Source organism: Hippopotamus amphibius, chromosome 2 (assembly GCF_030028045.1).
Source record: "Hippopotamus amphibius kiboko isolate mHipAmp2 chromosome 2, mHipAmp2.hap2, whole genome shotgun sequence".
Lineage (NCBI taxonomy): Eukaryota > Metazoa > Chordata > Mammalia > Artiodactyla > Hippopotamidae > Hippopotamus > Hippopotamus amphibius.
The window spans coordinates 131,708,165-131,728,702 of NC_080187.1; the positions used below are offsets into that span (position 1 = coordinate 131,708,165).

General features: G+C 38.1%; 2 protein-coding genes across 7 annotated transcripts in view; one reads left to right on the top strand and one right to left on the bottom strand.

Moving 5' to 3' along the window:
- Positions 1-3,917, bottom strand: part of LRRC28 (leucine rich repeat containing 28) — a 172,549-nt gene extending 168,632 nt beyond the window's left edge. The window contains exons 1-2 of one of the 4 annotated variants that reach the window (XM_057721441.1): positions 3,508-3,821; positions 88-315 (exon numbers count right to left, since the gene is read on the bottom strand). In XM_057721441.1, coding sequence (XP_057577424.1) covers positions 88-255 — 168 coding nt within the window. In that variant the 5' untranslated portion in view covers positions 256-315; positions 3,508-3,821. Of the gene's footprint in view, positions 1-87; positions 316-3,507; positions 3,822-3,845 lie in introns of those variants that run through there. The other 3 variants (XM_057721440.1, XM_057721442.1, XM_057721439.1) reach the window with 3 other exon arrangements.
- A 2,266-nt stretch (positions 3,918-6,183) lies between these two features.
- The window catches only part of TTC23 (tetratricopeptide repeat domain 23), a 104,039-nt gene continuing 89,684 nt past the window's right edge, over positions 6,184-20,538 (top strand). Inside the window, exons 1-2 of one of the 3 annotated variants that reach the window (XM_057724539.1) lie at positions 6,184-6,385; positions 6,835-6,887. The gene's annotated coding sequence lies outside the window, so the exon portion shown is untranslated. The remainder of the gene's footprint in view (positions 6,386-6,834; positions 6,888-20,538) is intronic. The other 2 variants (XM_057724536.1, XM_057724537.1) reach the window with 2 other exon arrangements.

A 20,538-nucleotide genomic window follows, 5' to 3' on the forward strand; every position in this document is an offset into this window, starting at 1 on the left:
TCTGAATATCATAAGATACATAAAATATATCTTGGTCAGGACCATATCATAAATGACTTTTTTTTTAAATGCAATATAATACTGTACCAAGGTGGTAAGGGAGTTCCTTTTCATGTAGAGTCTCTCCAAGTACTGTAGTCCCTCATCTTTCAGTAACTCCAACGGGAAATGCTGCAGATTCCTATAATTTAAGAACAAATTCTTGTGCTTTTCCAGCCTTGCCACAGAGATCGTCTTACAAAGTTCGGATGCCATGACTGAACATATTCCATCAGGCACACTGCAGCACTACATCTTGTCAAAATTGGTCCATTTCTAAAGAGAACAAAAAACTGAAAATTATGGTACTGACAAAAGTTGCCAAATAAACCAGTTGCATACACAGCTATTTGCAGACATTAAAAAGAAAGTTATACATCAATTCCTATAATTTTCTTTCATAACAACTAAATTATACATATTTAGGAGATTAAAATGAATAACTATTTAATAAAAATACTCTCACTACTTAAGCAATATTTACTACTTAGTAGTTCTTCAACTTGAGATAGGAATCCTTATCTAAGAGAACAAAGACCAGTTTCACAACACGCAACCAAAGAAAGAGCTTAAAAATCAGACATGGCAAACCCATTTCCTTCTTGAACTGCCTCATTTTGTCTTTAGCTTAAGATATTTTTAAAATATTTAAATGTCTATAATATAAACTATAACTAGATCACTTATAGCTTCATTTTCTTCACTTCTTACTATCTAAATATTGTCCTATATTTTAATATTTTCTTTCATCTCTTTATTCTCTTCTCTTTCCTTCTTCTTAGCTTTGCAGATGATCAAAAGTACCAAAGAAATAAGCCTGGGAACATAGAGTTTTACTTTATTATTTCAATGAAAGAAGAAATACTGCACTAGGAAATAAGAATCCTGTACTTTTCTATTACAATCTCTCTGGGTCTTAGTTGCCTAACATATAAAATGGGGACAGGCCAGAACCCAGAACAGATAAATTCCCTTCTAGCTCCAAACTGGTACGGGTAGGAAGAGAAATACCATTTGTCATCTTATCAACTATGTATAGGGCAGAAACAAACTTCACAATCATTTACCATAAGAAGAAAGAAACTCAGAGCTTCAACAATTTGTCCAAGGTCAAACAGCTCATAAGGGAATAAGGATTTTTTTCCTTTGGGTGGGGAAGTGTGTCCAGTGGATTTCAAAGCCTGAAGTCTTTACACACACAGACTGACAGGATTCCACAGGATACCAAAGAAATGCTAAAACACTAAAAACAAGTTAAGCTTTGTTCAAAGATTCTACTCTGGTTTTTCTGGGCACCCTTTGTCAAACTCTCCAAAGGAAAGCACCTTTCAAGGAAAATGTTTTTTCTTAAGAAAAACTATTTTTACTGGGAATGAATACCAGGTTAGTACAAAATGTAGTAACATAAGCTTTCAATGAGCAGAGTTTTGTAACTTTTTGGTTATTTTCTATTATTTCCAAACTCTAATTCCTAATGAGAAAGTATTTGCTATTATATAAAAGGGCAGAGAATATGGAATATTCAATAATGTCCCCAATGCAACATGAGAGTCCAATACCTGCCCTAGATACTCACTCACCTATTTTTATGAGACGTATTACATGACTTTGAACAAGATACTCAACCTTTCCACATCTTAATTCTCTCCCTGTAGAGCAAGGGGAACTAGGCTAGAAATAACATAGATGATTGTATTTGGAAAGGGAAGCTTTCTGGGTAATTATTCATTGAAATAGTAAACTGGAAGCAGTTTATCTCACAAGCATCTGAAACTTAACACATTCAAAAAAGAAGAGCTTTGGATTTTCATCACCAATCCAAATCTTCCCCAGTGTTTCCTAGCACCAGGAAAGCCGGAAGTCATGAATGATTCCACCCACCCATCAAGATTCATCCACCACCTCCACTCTATCACAAGGCCTGCGGTTTCCATCTGCAAAATACACCTCAAATCCATCCACATCTCTCCATCTGCCAAAACAGAAAGCAACTGCATCTCCTGCCTGGCCATAGGTATTACTGTCTCCCTGTGTCCACTCTACTCATTTTGCAATACATCAATCACTTAGCAGGGAGCCTCTAAAAAAGTAAATCCAACTATGTCTCCCTCTCTTTCTCAGGTAAACTCACTCCCTACTCACATGCATTCTAAATAAACCCTTCAAAAGTTTATTTAGGAAAACTGAACTTACCAAATATTGAGGGCTCTTCACCATCTGGCCCCACCCACTCCTCCAGCCTGGCAGCACTCTCCCTGGCTTCTCACCAAACTCCCGGGCTTTGCTAGTGCCTGGAAGTGCTGAACTCCTCACACCACTTGCTGCTCTCCTCTTAGCCTTGAAAGCACTGTCCCAGAGCCCTTCAGGTTTCAATGTAAAAATCACTTCCCCATCCCCATTCTTTTTCTTTGTAGGACTCCTCACAATTTTATAATCTGTATATTTATTGGTGTATCTGTCTATTGTCAAACTAGCCAAGAGACTGCACCATAAGCTCCTGAGGGCAGAGATCTTGCTGTTTTCTTTACATTTGTATACCTGCCTCTGGCACAAAGCAGGCCCTTAAACAGCTGATGAGCGGCTGAAAGTAGGACATGTTCAGGGTAGCCTTTTTTTTTCATCTCTGATCTAAGGTTGGCTTGTAGATACTACAGACTGAGTGCTTGCTATGTGCCATAAAGATCTCTCAATCCTTAAAACTCTGCACTGCAATAGACATTAGTTAGCCTATTTTATTGATGAGGAAACTGAGTTTCTCAGAGGGTAACTCACTAGAATTCCAACACAGGTGGATGACTCCAAAGCCTGTGCACTTCTCTACAATGCAGCCTTTTATAAGCTTCAATGGGGCCTGTGCTTCTTCCTATTATTATTTAAGTGGTAGGCAAAGCTTATACAGATTTAAGACTACAAAGCAAAACCCACACTCCCCGAGGGGAAGAGCCAATAAGCGAAAACAGTATAACCTGACGGTTTTCCTTTTAATCCTGCCGAATCCTGATGGGTGGGATTGGCTGCTTTAAAACGTCATTACAGTCTGTTAAATGCATTTTGCTAGGAAGGCAGTTTGGGAGATGAAGTCTACACAAATAAAATCTGAAAGCTGCCAATAATAAATAATGGTCACGGTTTTCCAATATGCATTCATTGGCAATACAGCCTTTACCAGGATAATTTTCTTACACATTTTCCCTGCACTACCTCTTACCTACAATTAAAAGCAAATGATATACTTAATATTAGCTGTATACAACTGCACCTGCACAACAGCCTTCTGACAGGTAAACACCAACCCACTCTATTATTATTCAAAGGAAACAAACCTTTCCGCCTTAAGAATATTCCACACGTTTTTAAGCAGGTGTGTTTTAAGAGAAAGGAGTCCCTTAGATTGACCTCCGCACTTAACTCCGTGGAATACCCACTCCGATTTCCTAACACTGGAGATTAGAGAATTAAAAAACGTACATTAAAAGCACTTGTTAAAGGTTATGTTCTCAGAACTGAGAAGGCTGGCAGAAAAGTCTGAGGCAAAACACACGCCGTTTCGCCCGAGTTAACCACACACTCCGATCGTTACGAGTTTGGAAGCAGCGAATTTCCCGGACCCGGTACCGGGATGCTCCGACCACCGAGGGCGAGGAGGGCCCGGCGGTTGCGGCGACCCGAGGCCCGGACAGGCCCGCTCGGGCCGGGGTCCACTCGCCGCGGCCCGACACTTCTGCCACACCCGGCCCGGGCGCCGAGGGCCAGGCCAGAGGGCCTTGCTACGTGAGCCACCCGAGGCGGAGAAGCGCCACACTCACCTCCGCGGGCGGAGCCAGCGCTCCCGGGAACAGGGGCGCCGGACAGCCAGCCGCGGCTCGGCGGGCGGGGCGGGGCAGGGCGGGGCGCCGGGCGGGGACGGGGCGGGGCGCGGGAGACGAGGGGCGGGGCGCAGGAGACGAGGGGCGGGGCGGGGCGAGGCGGAACCCTCTCTTCAGAGGTTTGCGGGAAGGCAGAGTCGAGGACAGGAAGACGGAACCTCGCGATAATGCTCTCTGTTCCCGCTGTTTTACGATAGGTCGGACGAGATGCTCGTTTTCCAGGCGACGTGCCTATTGGCCAAGGACACGGCCCCGCCCTCGGCTCTGTCCTCGCTTCCGGCTCCGGCTTAGGGGGTTTGCTGTTGGGGTCGACTTTGTGCTCAGATGTTTTAGTGGGTTATGTTGCTGGCAGCACTCTCAGAGGCCGTTAAGTACCTGATCATTTCTTTCACTCATACATTCAGGGACGCGCTCGTCCTCTCATTTCAACGTATACTTTGAGAAATTACAACAGTAATAACACCCAGTGGCTTCCTGTGTACCAGACAGCGTTCTCAGATCTGTGCATAGGTTGACTCACTTAACCCTCCCAGCAATCTGATGACACAGGGACTATTATTATACCCGTTGGACGGATGGAAAACTGAGGTCCGGTGGGTTTATGTAACATGGCCAAGGTTCGTGATCAAGTAGCGAGCTTAAGCACAGTATAGAAGTCACTGCGCGCTGGCAGGTTCCTTCCAAACTTGAGGCAGGAACCTAGACTCTGCTCTCGAAATACCTTAGGTCTGCTGTGAGAAACGATCGTTAAAAGGACGATAACTTCGTAAGTTAAATATTCTGGCAGTTCCTAGCATGACTGAGTGGGCCATCAATAAATAATTCTTCAAGACGCAAATTCCTCCGTCAGCAAAAAGAGTCATCAAAGGAAGAGACTTATGCTGGTAAAAAAGAAGAAAAAAATCCAAGCATTGTTAGGGAACAGGAAAAAACGTATTTTTTAAAGTATCTTCCTTGTTAATATGACAACTTTTATTCTGAAATGAAGTTTTTAAAAAATTTCTCATGATGCTACTGTTATTTATTGTTCTTTGAAAAGCTTGATGTTCATTGTCAAGCAATCCTGACTTTAATAGATTTATGCTGGTTTATGTAATAACTGTTAGAGATAAATAACCCAGACAGCAGACTTATTAAATAAAAATAAGGCCTGTCTCAAAACAAAGTATGAGTTATAATGAAATACCAATTATCTATTTAGTAAACCTGGTCTTCAGAAGTTACTGGAGTATATGGATGGTGTATGTCACGTACTAAGATCTTTTATACAGTTTTCCAAATACTCAAGAATTTGTAGTACTTAGAACTTTTTTGCTAGACTTAAAATGAGGGAAACTTCAGTTTGTGCCAAAACAAAAATCTTAGGATATTAAAGATCAACCCAAGGGCTTCCTAGGTGGCGCAGTGGTTGAGAATCCGCCTGCCAATGCAGGGGCCAGGGGTTCGATCCCTGCTCCAGGAAGATCCCACATGCTGTGAAGCAACTAAGCCCCTGCGCCACAACTACTGAGCCTGCGCTTTAGAGCCCGTGAGCCACAACTATTGAGCCCATGTGCTGCAACTACTGAAGCCCACGCGCCTAGAGCCCGTGCTCCACAACAAGAGAAGCCACGGCAACGCACACCACAACAAAGAGTAGCTCCCACTCACGGCAACTAAAAAGAAAGCCAACGCACAGCAAAAAAAAAAGACCCAACACAGCCAATAAAATTAATTAATTAAATAATTTTAAAAGATCAACCCAAATAATGTGATTAGCTTCTAATATTGAAGTCACATATACAGAAAAGGATTAAGTATAGATAGAACAATTTTGAAGAAGAAATCAATGTTAGCCTCTTAGTTTTCATTTCTTAAAAGATGAAAATTTTTAATGCATTAATACATCTGGTATTTGATCATGAAAAATTAATCCTCTTAAAATAATTTCTGCCCTTTGAAATTGACACATAAGTAGCCATGTGATTCTTTGTGTTAGTATATTATCCTATGGCCACTCTTAAAAATTCTCTAAACCTGTCAAGTGTCAATTTTACGTTTTGCCTCACTCAAAACAAGAGGGGGAAAATGCTCTAATACAAACTAGTGATTTGGCAATCTTTGGCAAACTTTAACATCAACAGGCAGCAATACCACTTTAAGAAAATTCCAAGAAAAGGACAACCCTATTTTAAAATTCCCTCCTCTGGCTCCCGAGGATTGGGTTGCAAACTTAGACAAAGTACTCTTCTCCACTCCCTATTGGTGCATGCGCTATCATTCATTCGCCCTGGAATTTTGTGAGGTACCAGATTGCTTTACGGAAAAAGGCTTCTCCAATTTAGTCTGGAATTGCCCTACTTTAGACGTTTTCGTTGTTCTCAGTCTGTACAAAGAATCACCAAACTGTTAACAGCGTGGACCAAACTGGTAAATCAGGCTGCGGAGACAACCGTGTAATTGGATCGAAAAAGAAACGGACAACCTCTCAAGCACACAGGGTAATTGACAAAGGATTTTACGACACAGTGAGAGATGTGAGAGTTAAACGTTTCTGATTTTTTTTTTCTTTCTTTTTTTTTTTGTTAGTTTTAAAGGAGTAAGTGTCAAAGGAAAAGCAGATAAAATGCTGGCATAATGTAAGAGTGGCAGGAAGAGAAATTTTTCAGAGGGTGTTTTTAGAAAGAACATTATTTGCAGATTAGCAATGGATTTTTGAATGGTAAAGGGAAGAAGGTAATAATATTTATTATAGATTATTTTATACTCCAAGAAGCTGTGGTTTGTTGTTGCTTTATTATGGATTTAGAGGAACACAGTAATGTTATTGTAAGTATCGGGAAATGAATATTTTTGCTTATATGTTAACATACCTAGACAATCCAGCTGTTGAAAGATATAAAAGAAAATCATCATCATATTTGGACCCAAGTTTTGTGTATATTTGTAGATTCGGAGATCCAGGGAACAGATCTGCTAATGGCAAAGGAAAAGGTAATATTGGTATGTGAAACAGAATCAGTAGGTAATGAATGTAAGGATAATTCTCAAAAATGAAATCCAGCATTTATATTTTCAAAAATGGTATTTTCATTAAAACTAAAATATAAAAGTTCAGGAAATACTGATAAATGAGGATAGTGTATATTAAAACATATTTGAAATAGCAACATTTAAAAAAAAAAACCAGCCCAATGTAAAATTCCAAAATATAGCATCCTAAAGATTCTTCAAACATAATTTCAACTAATAAATATCATACGTAGTGGCACATCTATACCTCTACAAGGCCTAACTCAGAGTAGGTATGCAGTAAATATTTCTGGAGGGTCCTCTGTTACTCCATATATGGGGATACAAAGTAATACAATCTCTCAAGAAGCTCATATTCTAGCTGGGAGAAAGAGACTCAAAGTTTAAATGAAGACTTCTGGATAGTTCTTGCTGCATAGATGACTGTTGTAGAGCATAGGTGCTTCAGGTGCTCAGATCAGTGTGAGCAGAAGTATTCAGGGAGATTCACAGTAAGGTTAAGACCCATTTTGGGTTTGAGCAATGGGCAAAATTTGAGTAGATAGAAAAGAAAAGAAATGGCATCCCAGGGACTTCCCTGGTGGCACAGTTGTTAAGAACCCGCCTGCCAATGCAGGGGACTTGGGTTGACATCCTGCCAATGCAGGATCTCCCTGGTCCAGGAAGATCCCACATGCAGAGGAGTAGCTAAGCCCGTGTACGACAACTGCTGAGCCCGCATGCTGCAACTGCTGAGGGATGCACACCTAGAGCCAGTGCTCTGTGACAAGAGAAGCTACCACAATGAGAAGCCCAAGGACCGCAACAATGAATAGCCCCTGCTCGCCAAAACTAAAGAAAGCCTGTGCACAGCACCAAAGACCCAACACAGTCAAAAATAAATATAATTAATTAATTAATTAAATAAAAAGAAAGAAAGAGGTGTCATCCCAGGTAGTGGGTGAGTTGTTAGCAAATATGTGCAGCCTAAAGAATAAACAGTAATTAGCTCTGACGCAGCAAAAGTTTCATTTGGGGACCTTGGTTTAATTTAAAAACAAAACAAAACAAAACACGAGAACTTACATGAAAAGTCAAAGTTGCCAGAGTTAAGGATTTGGTCCTGGGTTTTAAAGGTGATATTTGAAAAAGATAGAACTGACATTGCAAGAACAGAGACCAGAAGCTAAGGGGCTTAACTACTATAAATAATGGAGTGCAGATTGGTAGCAGCCTTGCAAGACATTTTCTCCAAATACCTTCACATGGTTGAATAACATAAATCTTGATGCATTTCTTTCTATTCTTCTAAGCATTGAACTTATTTTTTGTTTTGCACTAGAAATATAAATTTTATTAGATGAGATGATAGCTGTGGTGCAATGAAACAGTAAAAGTGATTGTTTACATTGCATCAGTTCTTGCTCCTTTTCCCTTAGAATTTAGCTGTTTCTTGGTTCTGTTTAACTGAATTGAAGGAATTCAACCAAAACAAATTGTGACTAAAGAATACCACAGGAAAATGGGAGATATTCATACTCAGACTGTAGGCTTTCACTTGACCTGTTTCTCTGAGACAAAACTCAATTCCATACCTCAGTGAGCTGCTACCATGTACCAGATGATATCCTCAGTGTTGGGCAAAAAAAAGGTGAATCAAGGACCATCTTCCCCCCAAAAAAGGAAAGTGCTTCAGGGATACCAAGCAGGGTATTTGTCTCCTGCTTCAAAATTTGCTTCAAAATCTGAAGGTCATTTTATTTTAAATTCTTTTTTTTATTGGAGTATAATTGCTTTACAATGTTGTGTTAGTTTCTGCTGTACAATGAAGTGAATCAGCTATATGTATACATATATCCCCTCCCTCTTGGACTTTCTCCCACCCCCTCCAACCCACCCACACTCCATGCCACCCACCTAGGTCATCACAGAGCACCAAGCTGAGCTCCCTGTGCTATATAGCAGGTTCCCATTAGCTATATTACTATTCTAAATGCTTGATCAGTAATTCTTAATCAGATAGATGCAGAAGGAGGTTATCTCTAGCTCTGGAAAAGAATCCTGAGACAAGGCCCCTTGATGACAAATGTGGCAGACTGCAATTCTCACCAAATATTCCGTTTACTCCCCTGGATATCTAGCCCTATTTGCAGTTAGGGAGCAAATGAAATGTCAGCAGAAGTGAGGTGGTGGCACTTACAGGCAATGGTGGTGAAAAGCCCATGCACAGTTTTTCAATCTCTGTTAGTCTACCATGACTCCTGTGTTGATGTACAATTAAACCTTGGTCCGCCTGGGTCTCTGACAGACTGTGGATCAGACATTCCCACTTCCCACCTCCATCTCCATCCCCTGCTGTATCAAGTGAGTCTGTAGCATGTAGGAGTTAGTATCTTACCTCATTACAGCCTTACTGATTCTGACTACCTAAGCTCTTAACAGCTCTTCCCTTGGGGATATTGGCATTTCATTTATTTAAGTTTTCTTAAGTTAAGGAAAAAATGCCCTAATCAGCTGAGTTTCATCTATCATGAAGATGATGTTTGGGGAAAAGTCACACTATAAAGATGGTTTAATCCAGTAAACATTTATTGAGGCCTATTGGGTGTCATGCACTAATGCCATGTGACCCATCTATTCATAGAGCCAGAGTATTAAGATTGATTTTCAAAATTTTGGGAGCATCTGCCATATTGTCTTTGAGAATCAGGGCTGCCCTATCTTATAAAAGTCCTGTAGTTATAAGATGTCTAAAAGTCAGAATTACATACAAAACTGCATGGTGGTTTCATAGCTATTTTTTAACAGCTTTAGTAAGGTATGACTTACGTACTATAAAATTCACTCACTTTAAGGATATAACTCAGTGATTTTTTGTAGAAAATTTACAGAATTGTATAACTATCACCACATTCCAATTTTAGAAAATGTCCATCACTGTAAAAAGATACCCCATGCCCATTTGCAAGCACTCTTCATTCCTATCCCTCGCCCAGGCAATCAATGATAAATTTGCTGTCTCTACAGATTTGCCTTTTCTGGACTTTTAATACAAATGGAAACATACAATATGTGGTATTTTGCATCTTGCTTCTTTCACTCAGCATAATGTTTTTGAGGTTTATCCATGTTCTACTATGTGTCAGTCCCTCATTCCTTTTGTTTTTTTATTGAAGTATAGTTGATTTAGGATATTGTTAGGTTCAAGTATACAACATAATGATTCAATATTTTTATAGATTATACTCCATTTAAAGTTATTTTAAAATAATGGCTATGCTTCTCTGTGCTATACAATATATCCTTGTTGCTAATTTGTTTGACACATAGTCGTTTGTATCTCTTAATCCCCTACCCCTATCTCACTCCTGCCCTCTTCCCTCTCTCCGCTGGTGACCACTAGTTTGTTCTCTACATCTCTGAGTCTGTTTCTGTTTTGTTATATTCATTCGATTCTTTTACTTTTTTAGATTCCACATGTAAGTGATAAGACAGTATTTGTCTTTCTCTGTCTGACTTATTTCACTAAACATAATACCCTCTAGGTCCATCCATGTTGTTGCATATGGCAGAATTTTATTATTTTTTATTTTTTATTATTTTAAAAGTATTTTTTTATTATTTATAATTTTATTATTTTTATAGTAATTATAATTTTATAATTACTATAAAAATAATTTTATTCTTTTTTATTATTTTTATGGATTAAAAAATATTATTTTTATTTTTAATCATTCTGTGTATATATACCACATATTGCTTATACATTCATCTGTTGATGGTTGCTTCCAAATCTTGGCTATGGTAAATAATGCTGCTGTGAACATTGGATGCATGTATATTTTTATTTTCTTCAGATATATGAGTGGAATTATTTCTGGATCATATAGTAGTTCTCTTTTTAGTTTTTTGAAGAACCTCCATTCGGCTTTTCATAGTGGCTGCACAAATTTACATTCTTAACATTAGTGTAAATTCTCAGCATCCCTGCCAACACTTGTTATTTGTGGTCTTTTTGATGCTAGCCATTCTGACAGGTGTGAGGTGATATCTCGCTGGGTATTTGATATGCATTTTTCTGGTGATTAGTAATATTGTGCATCTTTTCATGTGCTTGTTGGCCATCTGTATGTCTTCTTTGGAAAAATGTCTGTTCAGGCCTTCTGCCCATTTTTTAGTTGAGTTGTTTGTTTTTTGATATTGAGTAATGTGAGATGATTATATATCTTGGATAGTAACCCCTTATTAATCAGATCATTTGCAAATATTTCTCCCATTCAATAGATTGTCTTTCATTTTGACAATGTTGTGCAAAAGCTTTTAAGTTTGTTTTTGGTGTTTTTTTGTTTTGTTTTTTGTTTGTTTTGTTTTGTTTTGTTTTGTTTTGTTTTGTTTGGCTGCACTGGCTCTTCATTGCTGCACATGTGCTTTCTCTAGTTGCTGTGAGTGGGGCCACTCTTCATTGTGGTGCACTGGCTTTTCATTGTGGTGGCTTGTCTTGTTGCCCAGCAAGGGTTCCAGGCACATGGGCTTCAGTAGCTGCAGCACATGGGCTCGGTAGTTGTGGCTCGCAGGTTCTAGAGTGCAGGCTCAGTAGTTGTGGCACAGGGGCTTAGTTGCTCCATGGCATGTAGGATCTTCCCGAACCAGGGATTGAACCCATGTGCCCTGCATTGGCAGATGGATTCTTAACCACTGCATCACCAGGGAAGTCCCCAAAAGCTTTTAAGTTTAACTAGGTCTCATTTGTTTATTTTTGCTTTTATTTCTTTTGAGGAGACAGATCCAAAAAAAAATATTGCTACAATTTGTGTCAAAGAGTGGTCTGCCTATGTTCTCTTTTAGGAGTTTTATGGTTTCAGGTCTTACATTTATGTCTTTAATCCATTTTAAGTTTATTTTTGTACATGGTGTGAGGAAATGTTCTAATCTTATTTTTTTACATGTAGCTGTCCAGTTTTCCCAGAACCGCTTATTGAAGAGACTGTCTTTTCTCCATTGTATATTCTTGCCGCCTTTGTTGTAGATTAATTGACCATAAGTGTGTGGGTTTATTTCTGGGCTCTATTCTGTTCCATTAATCTTTGTGTCTGTTTTTGTGCCAGTACCATGCTGTTTTTATTACTGTGGCTTTGCAGTAGTCTGAAGTCAGGAAGTGTGATAACTCCAGCTTCATTCTTTTTTCTCAAGATTACTTTGGCAATTTAGGATCTTTGTTGTTCCATATAAATTTTAGGATTATTTGTACTAGTTCTGTGAAAAATTTCATGAGTATTTTGATAGAAATTACATTAAATATGGAGTTTGCTTTGGGTAGTATGGACATTTTAACTGTATCAGTTCTTTAAATCTGAGAACATGGGATATCTTTCCATGTCCTTCATCAGTGGTTTATAGTTTTCAAAGTTTGTCTTTTACCTTTTTGGTTAAGTTTATTCCTATGTATGTTATTCTTTTTTGATGCAGTTTTAAATGGGATTGTTTTCTTGCTTTCTCTTTCTGATAATTCATTATTAGTATATAGAAAAGCAACAGATTTCTGTATATTAATCCTCATATCATGCAACTTCATTGAATTCATTTATAATTCTAATAGTTTTTTGGTGGAGACTTTAGGGTTTTCTATACATGGCATCATGCCATCTGAAAATAGTGACAATTTTACTTCTTCCCTTCCCGTTTAGATGCCTTTTATTTCTTTTGCCTCTCTGATTGCTATGCCCAGAGCTTCTGATACTATGTTAAGTAGAAATGGTGAGAGTGGGCATCTTTGTCTTGTTGCTGATTTTAGAGGAAATACTTGCAGCTTTTTACCAATGAGTATAATGTTAGCTGTGGGTTTGTCATAAATGGCCTTTATTATGTTGAGAATATGATACCTCTGTAACAACCTTGATGAGAGTTTTTATCATCAATGGATATTGAATTTTGTCAAATGCCTTTTCTGTGTCTATTGAGATTATCAACTATCCTTTCTTTTATTAATGTGGTATATCAGATTGATTGATTTGTAAATATTGAACCATCCTTACATCCCTGGAATAAATCCCAGTTGAACATGGTGTATGATCCTTTCTGTATATTGTTGAATTTGATTTGCTAGTATTTTGTGGAGGAGTTTTGCATCTATATTCACCAGAGATATTGGCCTATAATTTTCCTTTTTTTGTACTATCCTTGTCTGGTTTTGGTATCAAGGTAATGGCAGCCTCAAAGAATGAATTTGGAAGTGTTCTGTCCCCTTCAATTTTTTGAAATAGTTTGAGAAGAATGGGTATTAGCTCTTCTTATATGTTTGGCAGAATTCCCCTGTGAAGCCGTTCAGTCCTGGACTATAGTTTGTTGGGAGTCTTTTTATTATTATTACAAGTTCAATATCACTGCTAGTGATTGGTCTATGCAGATTGTCTATTGCTTCCTGATTCAGTTTTAGCATGTTTCTAGAAATTAGTACATTTCTTCTAGATTGCCCAATTAGTTAGTATATAACTTTTCATAGTAGTGTCATAATTTTATTTGTATCTCTGTGATATCAGCTGTTCTTTTCTTTTATTTCTTGTTTTGTTTATTGGGGACCATCCTCTTTTCTTCTTGATGACCATGGCTAAAGGTTTATCAATTTTATTTATCTTTAAAAAAAAAATCAGCTCTTGTTTTCATTGATCTTTTCTATTTTTTTTTTTGTCTCTATTTTATTTCCTCTCTGATCTTGATTATTTCCATGTTTCTGCTGACTTTGGGCTTTGTTTTTTTCTAACTCCTTTAGATGGGAAATTAGATTCTTTGAGATTTTTCTTGTTTCTTGAGGTAGGCTTGTATCACTATAAACTTCCCTCTTAGAACTACTTTTGTTGCATCCCATAGATTTTGGAAAGTTTTATTTCCATTTTCATTTGTTTCAAGGTATTTTCTGATTTCTTTTTTGACTTCTTTGTTGACCCATTGGATTTTTAGTACTATGTAGTTTAGTCTCCATATGCTTGTGCTTTTCCCATTGTTCTTCCTGTAACTGATTTATAGTTTCATACCATTGCGACCAGGGAAATGCTTAATATAATTTCTATCCTCTTAAATGTGTTGAAACTTGTTTGGTGGCCCAGCATATGATCTATCCTGGGGAACATTTCATGTGCACTTGAAAAGAACGTGTATTCTGCTGTTCGAGGATGGAATGTCCTGTAGATAGCTCTAAAGATCAACTTGTCTATTCTTCATTTAAGACCACTGTTGCCTTATTGATTTTCTGTCTGGATGATCTGTCCATTGATGTAAATGAAGTGTTAAAATCCCCTCTTATTATTTTATTATTGTCAATTTCTCCCTTTATATCTGTTCATATTTGCTTTATATATTTAGGTGCTCCTGTAATGGGTGCATATATGTTAAGAAGTGTAATATACTCTTGTATTTTTCCCTTGATCATTATATAATGGCCTTCTTTGTCTTTTGTTATAGACTTTGTTTTTAAATCTATTTTGTCTGATATGAGTTTTGCTATCTCCACTTGTTTCCATTTGCATGAAATATCTTTTTTTCCACAAAATATCTTTTTGTCCACTTGCTCATTTTGAGTCAGTATGTGTCTTTAGCTCTGAAGTGAGTCTCTTGTAAGGGGCATATAGATGGGTCTTGTTTTATTATCATCAGCCACCCTATCTACTTTTTTTTCACCCTATGTCTTTTGATTGGAACATTTAATACATTGACATTTAAAGTAATCATTGATTGGTATGTACTTATTTCCATTTTATTAATTGTTTTCCAGTTGTGTTTGTAGTTCTCTGCTTATTTCTTCTTTTTTTGTTTCTTCCCTTATAGTTTGATGATTTTCTTTAGTGATATGCTTGTATTCCTTTCTTTCTAGTTTTTGTGTATCTACTGTAGGTTTTTGGTTTGTGGTTACCTATATATGTTGACCTATAACTATATCTACTTGTTTTAAAAAAAGTAGTCCTTTAAGTTCAAATACATTCTACAAGATCAACATTTTTGCTCTCCCTCCACCCCAACATTTTGGGTTTTGATGTCATATTTTACATCTTTATTTTTATCCATTTACTGATTATTGTCATTATAGTTGACTTTACAATTTCTTTGCCTTTTGACCTTCATAATACCTTATTTAAGTGGTTGATCCTCAGCCTTTACTATATGCTTGCCTTTACTATTAGTATTTTTCCTTTCCTATAGATTTTTACTTCTTTTTATAACCTTTTCTTTTCCACTTAGAGAAGACGCTTTAACGTTTCTTTTAGGATAGGTTTAGTGTTGATAAACTCTTTTAGTTTTTGCTTGTCTGAGAAGTTCTTTATCTTTCCTTCAATTCTAAATGATAATCTTGCTGGGTAGAATATCCTAGGGTGCAGATTCTCCCCTTTCAGCACTTTGAGTATATCACACCACTCCCTTCTGGCCTGCAAAGTTTCTTCCGAAAAATTAACTGATAGTCCTATGGAGGTTCCCTCGTATATAACTCTCTGTTTTTTCCTGCTGCCTTTAGAATTCTCTCCTTAAATTTTGCCATTTTAATTATGATATGTCTTGGTATGGGCCTGTTTCGGTTCATCTTGTGTGGGACCCTCAGTGCTTCCTGTACTTGGATATCTGTTTCCTTCTTCAGGTTTGGGAAGTTTTCAGCTATACTTTTATGAAATACATATTCAACCCTCTTCTCTGTCTCTTTTCCTCTGGGAACCCTGTAAGGTGAACTTTGGTAATTTATGTTAATTGTTTGGTAATTAATATTATCCCAAAGGTCCCTTAAACTGTTCTCATTTTATGAATTTGTTTTTCCTTTTTGCTGTTTTGATTGGGTGATTTACATTATTCTATCTTCCAGATCACTTATGCGTTCTTCTGTATCACCTAGCCTCCTCTTAATTCCTTCGAGTGTGTTTTTCATTTCAGTTATCATACTCTTCAGTTCTGATGGGTTCTTTTTTATATTTTTCTAGTTCCTTTTTAAAATTCTCACTGTGTTCATCTATTCTTTATTCAGTTAGCATTCTTATTACCAATGCTTTGAATTTTTTATCTGGTGAATTGTTATATCTGTTTCTTTAGTTGTTTTTTCAAGGGTTTTCTCTTGGCCTTTTAATTATGACAAATTCCCCTGCCCTCTCATTTTGCTTAACTTTCTCTGTTTCTATGAAATTAGGTGAAATAGTTACCTGTTGCAGTCTTGAAGTGGTGTCCTTATGTAGGAGCATCCCTGTACAGTCTGCATGTCCCCAGTGGCCTTGGTGGGAGAGCTGGATTTAGCATGAACACAAGTCATGTCTTTCCTCAGGGTGAACTGGCAGCTATCATCTTGGTGGGAGGTGGGGCTGGAGATGGAGGGGCTAGGGCAAAGGCCAAATGTGAGCCGTGGCTTGCCTTCTGCTCTGTGGCTTTCACCATCATATTGGGGATGGAGGCGGGTCTCAATTCATGGAGCAGAAACCCTGAGGCTTGGGTCCAAGCTGTCTCAGTGCCCTTCAAGTGTGTGCTCTCCTCCCTCCCAGCATGGGCACCCCTGCCCCCAAGGGAAGCTGCACTGGAGCAAGAGAGGCTGGCATGGTCCCTCAGTGTGTGTCAGGGCATGGGCTGTGGCAGTCCAGCTGGGGTCAGAGAACTGGACTGCTTTTGATGTGTTGCCTGTGTAAGTAGCAGGAATGGCTGTCCCTGCCCTGCTCAGATGCCACCTTGGGTCCAAACCTCATTTGTCCCTCACAGCTGGGCTCTCCCTATAGCCTCAGCCACCCCTACCCTAGTATGGAGAGAGATGCATCACAGAGCAGGCAGGGCCTGTGTGGGCTCTCAGCATGTGTTGGGGTGTGAACTGTGGTGGTCCAGCTACAGACAGAGACAGGGCTCTTCTGATGAGCTGCCTTTGTTAGCATCAGCAGTGGCTGCCCTTGCCCTCCTCTACACTGCTTCAGGTCTGAGCCAAGTCTGTGTCTCACAGCCAAGCTCCCAAGAAGACTGAAATGTTCACTCAGCTCAGGCTGTGGTGCACACCAGGGTGGTCGTGGGAAAGCAACCAGTGACTTGCACAGCCCTCAATCTACTCCCCTCTGCCCTGCCTTGGGAGCAAGCAAGTGGGCACATGATCCTTGTGAGTGGAATTCAGGCTTCCCACAGCCCTCCCGTTAGTCCCACTGGCCCCCCAACCAGTCATGTGGACCTGTCTTCCCTGTGTCAGATCCCAAGGCTGGGGCACCCAATATGTTGCTCAAACCACTCACTCCCCAGCGAGGATCTTCACCTGTGTAATCTCCCTTTTCCTCTGAGTCTCCTCTCAGGGGCACAGGTACCGACCTGATCTCATCTCTTCTCTTCTTGCCTGATTCCATGTGGATCTTTCTTACAGCCTTGGTTGTACAGGAATCTTTTTGCTAGTCTCCAGTTAGTTTTCAGTGAGAATTGTCCACATTTAGACATATATTTGATGTATCTGTAGGGGGGATGTTTTTGATATGTTTGTAGTTCTGTGTCCTCCTACTTCACCATCTTGATCAGTTCCCTTCTCATTCCTTTTTATTGCTAATTAATATTCCATTGTATGGACACTACCACATTTGTTTTATCCACTCACCAGATGATGAACATTTGGATTGCTTTCAGTTTTTAGCTATTGTACATAATATTGTTATGAAGATGTTCACAAGGTTTTGTGTGAATGTGCTTTTAGCTCTCTTGGGTACATACCTAGCAGTGGAACTGTTGAGTCATATGGCAACTCTGTGTTTAACTTTTTTAAGAATTATGCAACTGCTTTTGAAATTGAATGCATAATTTTACATTCCATGTTGTATGAGGGTTCCAACTTCTCCACATCTTCACCAATAATTCTAAATGTCTGTCTTTTTGTTTTATTTATAGTCACTCTGGTGGGTGTGAAGTGGTTCTTATTATGATTCTGATTTGCATTTTCCTAATGACTAATAATGGTATCTTTCCATGTGCTTATTGGCTATTCATATATGTTCTTTGGTAAAATATCTATTCAAATCTTTTGCTTATTTTTAAATTGGGTTATTTGTTGTCTTATTATTGAGTTGTAAGTGTATTCTGGTAAAAGTCCTTAATTAGATATATGGTATATTTTGTCCCATTTTGTAGGTTGTCTTTTAGAGCAAAAAAAGTTTTTCATTTTGATGGAGTCCTATTCATCTATTTTTTCCTTTTAGCACTTGTGCCTTTGGTGTTGTATCTAAGAATCTTTGCCTAAGCCAAGCTCATACATAGTTTTATGTTTTGTGAAAGTTTTGTAGTTTTAGCTCTTATTTTTATGTCTGTGATCCAGTTGGAGTTAATTTTTGTATATAGTGTGATGTAAGGCTCCAACTTCATTCTTTTGCATGTGCCTATCCAGTTGTTTCAACACCATTTATTAAAAGGACTATTCTTTCCTGATTGATTTATCTTGGCATGCTTGTCAAAAAATAATTGGCAGGAAATATAAGTGTTTATTATTGGATTCTCAATTCTATCCTGTTGAACTCTAAGTTCATATGCCAGCACCACACTCTTTTGATTATTATAGCTTTGTAATAAGTTTTTAAAATGGGAAGTGTGATTCCTCCAAGTTTGTTCTTCTTCAAGATCATTTTAGCTATTCTAGGTCTCTTATATTTCCATATGAATTTAAGGTCAAATTCTGGGGGAGGAAGGCAGCTGGAATTTTAATAGTGATTACATTAAATCTATAGATCAATATTTGGGGAGTATTGCTGTCTGAATATTATTAAAGCTTCAAGTCCATGAATATGGAATGTCTCTCCATTTATTTAGACCTTCCTTGACTTCTTTCAGTAACGTTTTTCAGTGTAAAAGTCTTGTACTTTTTTGTTAAATTTATCCCAAAGTATTTTATTCTTTTTGATGCTATTATGAATGAAATTTTTTCTTAATTTCATTTTCAGTTTGATAGAAATACAATTTTTGTTTCTTTTGTATCCTACAACCTTGCTGAAATTGTTTAGTAGTTCTCAGAGGGTTTTACTGTTGTTTTTGTTTTGCTTTTTATTTTTTCTGTGTGGATCCCTTAGGATTTTCTACATATAGGATCATGTCATCTGATAATAAAGTTTTATTTCTTCCTTTATAATCTGCATACCTTTTATTTCTTTTTCTTGCCTTATTGCAATGGCTAAAACATCCATTACAATCTTGAATACAAGTGGTCAGAATAAGCATCTTTGCCTTGTTTCCAACCTTAGGATGAAAGCATGCAAACACTGTTAAGTGTGATGTTAGCCTTGAATTTTTAAAATCAAGCCTTTTATCAGGTTGAAGAAGTTTTTATTATAAGTGAGTGTTGGATTTTGCCAAATGATTTTTCTGCATCTATCAAGATGATCATGCAGTTTTTGTCCACTATTCTATTAATATGGTGTAGTACATTAATGATTTCAGATGTTAAACAAACCTTACATTCCTGGGATGAATCTCCCTCAGTCATAGTGTATAATCCTTTTTATATGTCGCTAGATTTGGTTTGCTAATATTTTGTTGAGGATGTTTTTGTGTCCATATTTATCAAGGGCATTAGTTTGTTGTTTTTGTGTGTTGTCTTTGTCTGGCTTTGGTATTAGGATAATATTGGCTTCACAGAATAAGTTGGAAAGGGTTCCCTCTTTTTTCTGATAGTGTTTGCAAAAGATACACATTATTTTTTTTTTTGAAAGGTTTAGTAGAATTCACAACTTAAGCTATCTGGGCCTGGGCTTAACTTTGTGTAAATATTTTCAGTAACTAAGTTATATATTTGTTATACTTCTATTCAGATTTTCTATTTCCTTTTCATTTGGTTTTGGTATTTTGTATCTTTATAGAATGTTTTTCCATTTCACAGCTTTTTTATGCCTCAGCTTACATATGGGCAAAGTTGGTTTTTAACTAGTACACTCTCATACAGTCATAATGGTTGTTATTTCCTAGGAGCCAGTACCCTGAGGGATCCCACCCCTCCTCAAGCCTCCCTACAGCTCCCCACAAGTCAGCACCTAAAGGTTAACACCTGGAACAGCAAGGGACATTCAGAACCCAGCTCCAGCATAGTTGCCATCTGTACAGATTGGTTGGTCCTCCTGCTATACCAGTTATTAAATTTTCGAACATCACCTCTTGGAAATGGAAGACTGAGACCCCACTTCATACCTCTACTTCCTGTCACTTTGATCTGGTGCTGATCATGTGCTTCAGTATTCTACTGGGCAGGTCTGGCAGAAGGAATAACATCAATTGATTGGGTATGTCTGAGCGACAGTTGTGGGCCAGTGGATTGAGAGGCCCAGGAGGCCGAACCCAAAAGGGTAATGTGTGGGCCTGGGCTGATTTCTCATGAAAATTCAAATCCCAGCTATGGCTATTGCAAAGAAAAGAAAAGTGGCTGATGATAAACATGTAGATCAAAGTAAGTGAACTGAAAAGAGTATCTTTGTGCTGAAGGTGTTACTATATGGTGCCACACACATTGAAACAGACACATATTTAAAGCAAGGTCACTGATTCAAATGCTTCCAGAAGCCAGGCAGGTATCAATAACATTCTTCATTTCATTGATTCAGAGATGCACATTTCTTTTGGCATTTAAACATCTCTGAAACTGGAATGCATGCTTACAACTGGTGTTAAGTCATAGTTTCATGGCAGTGTT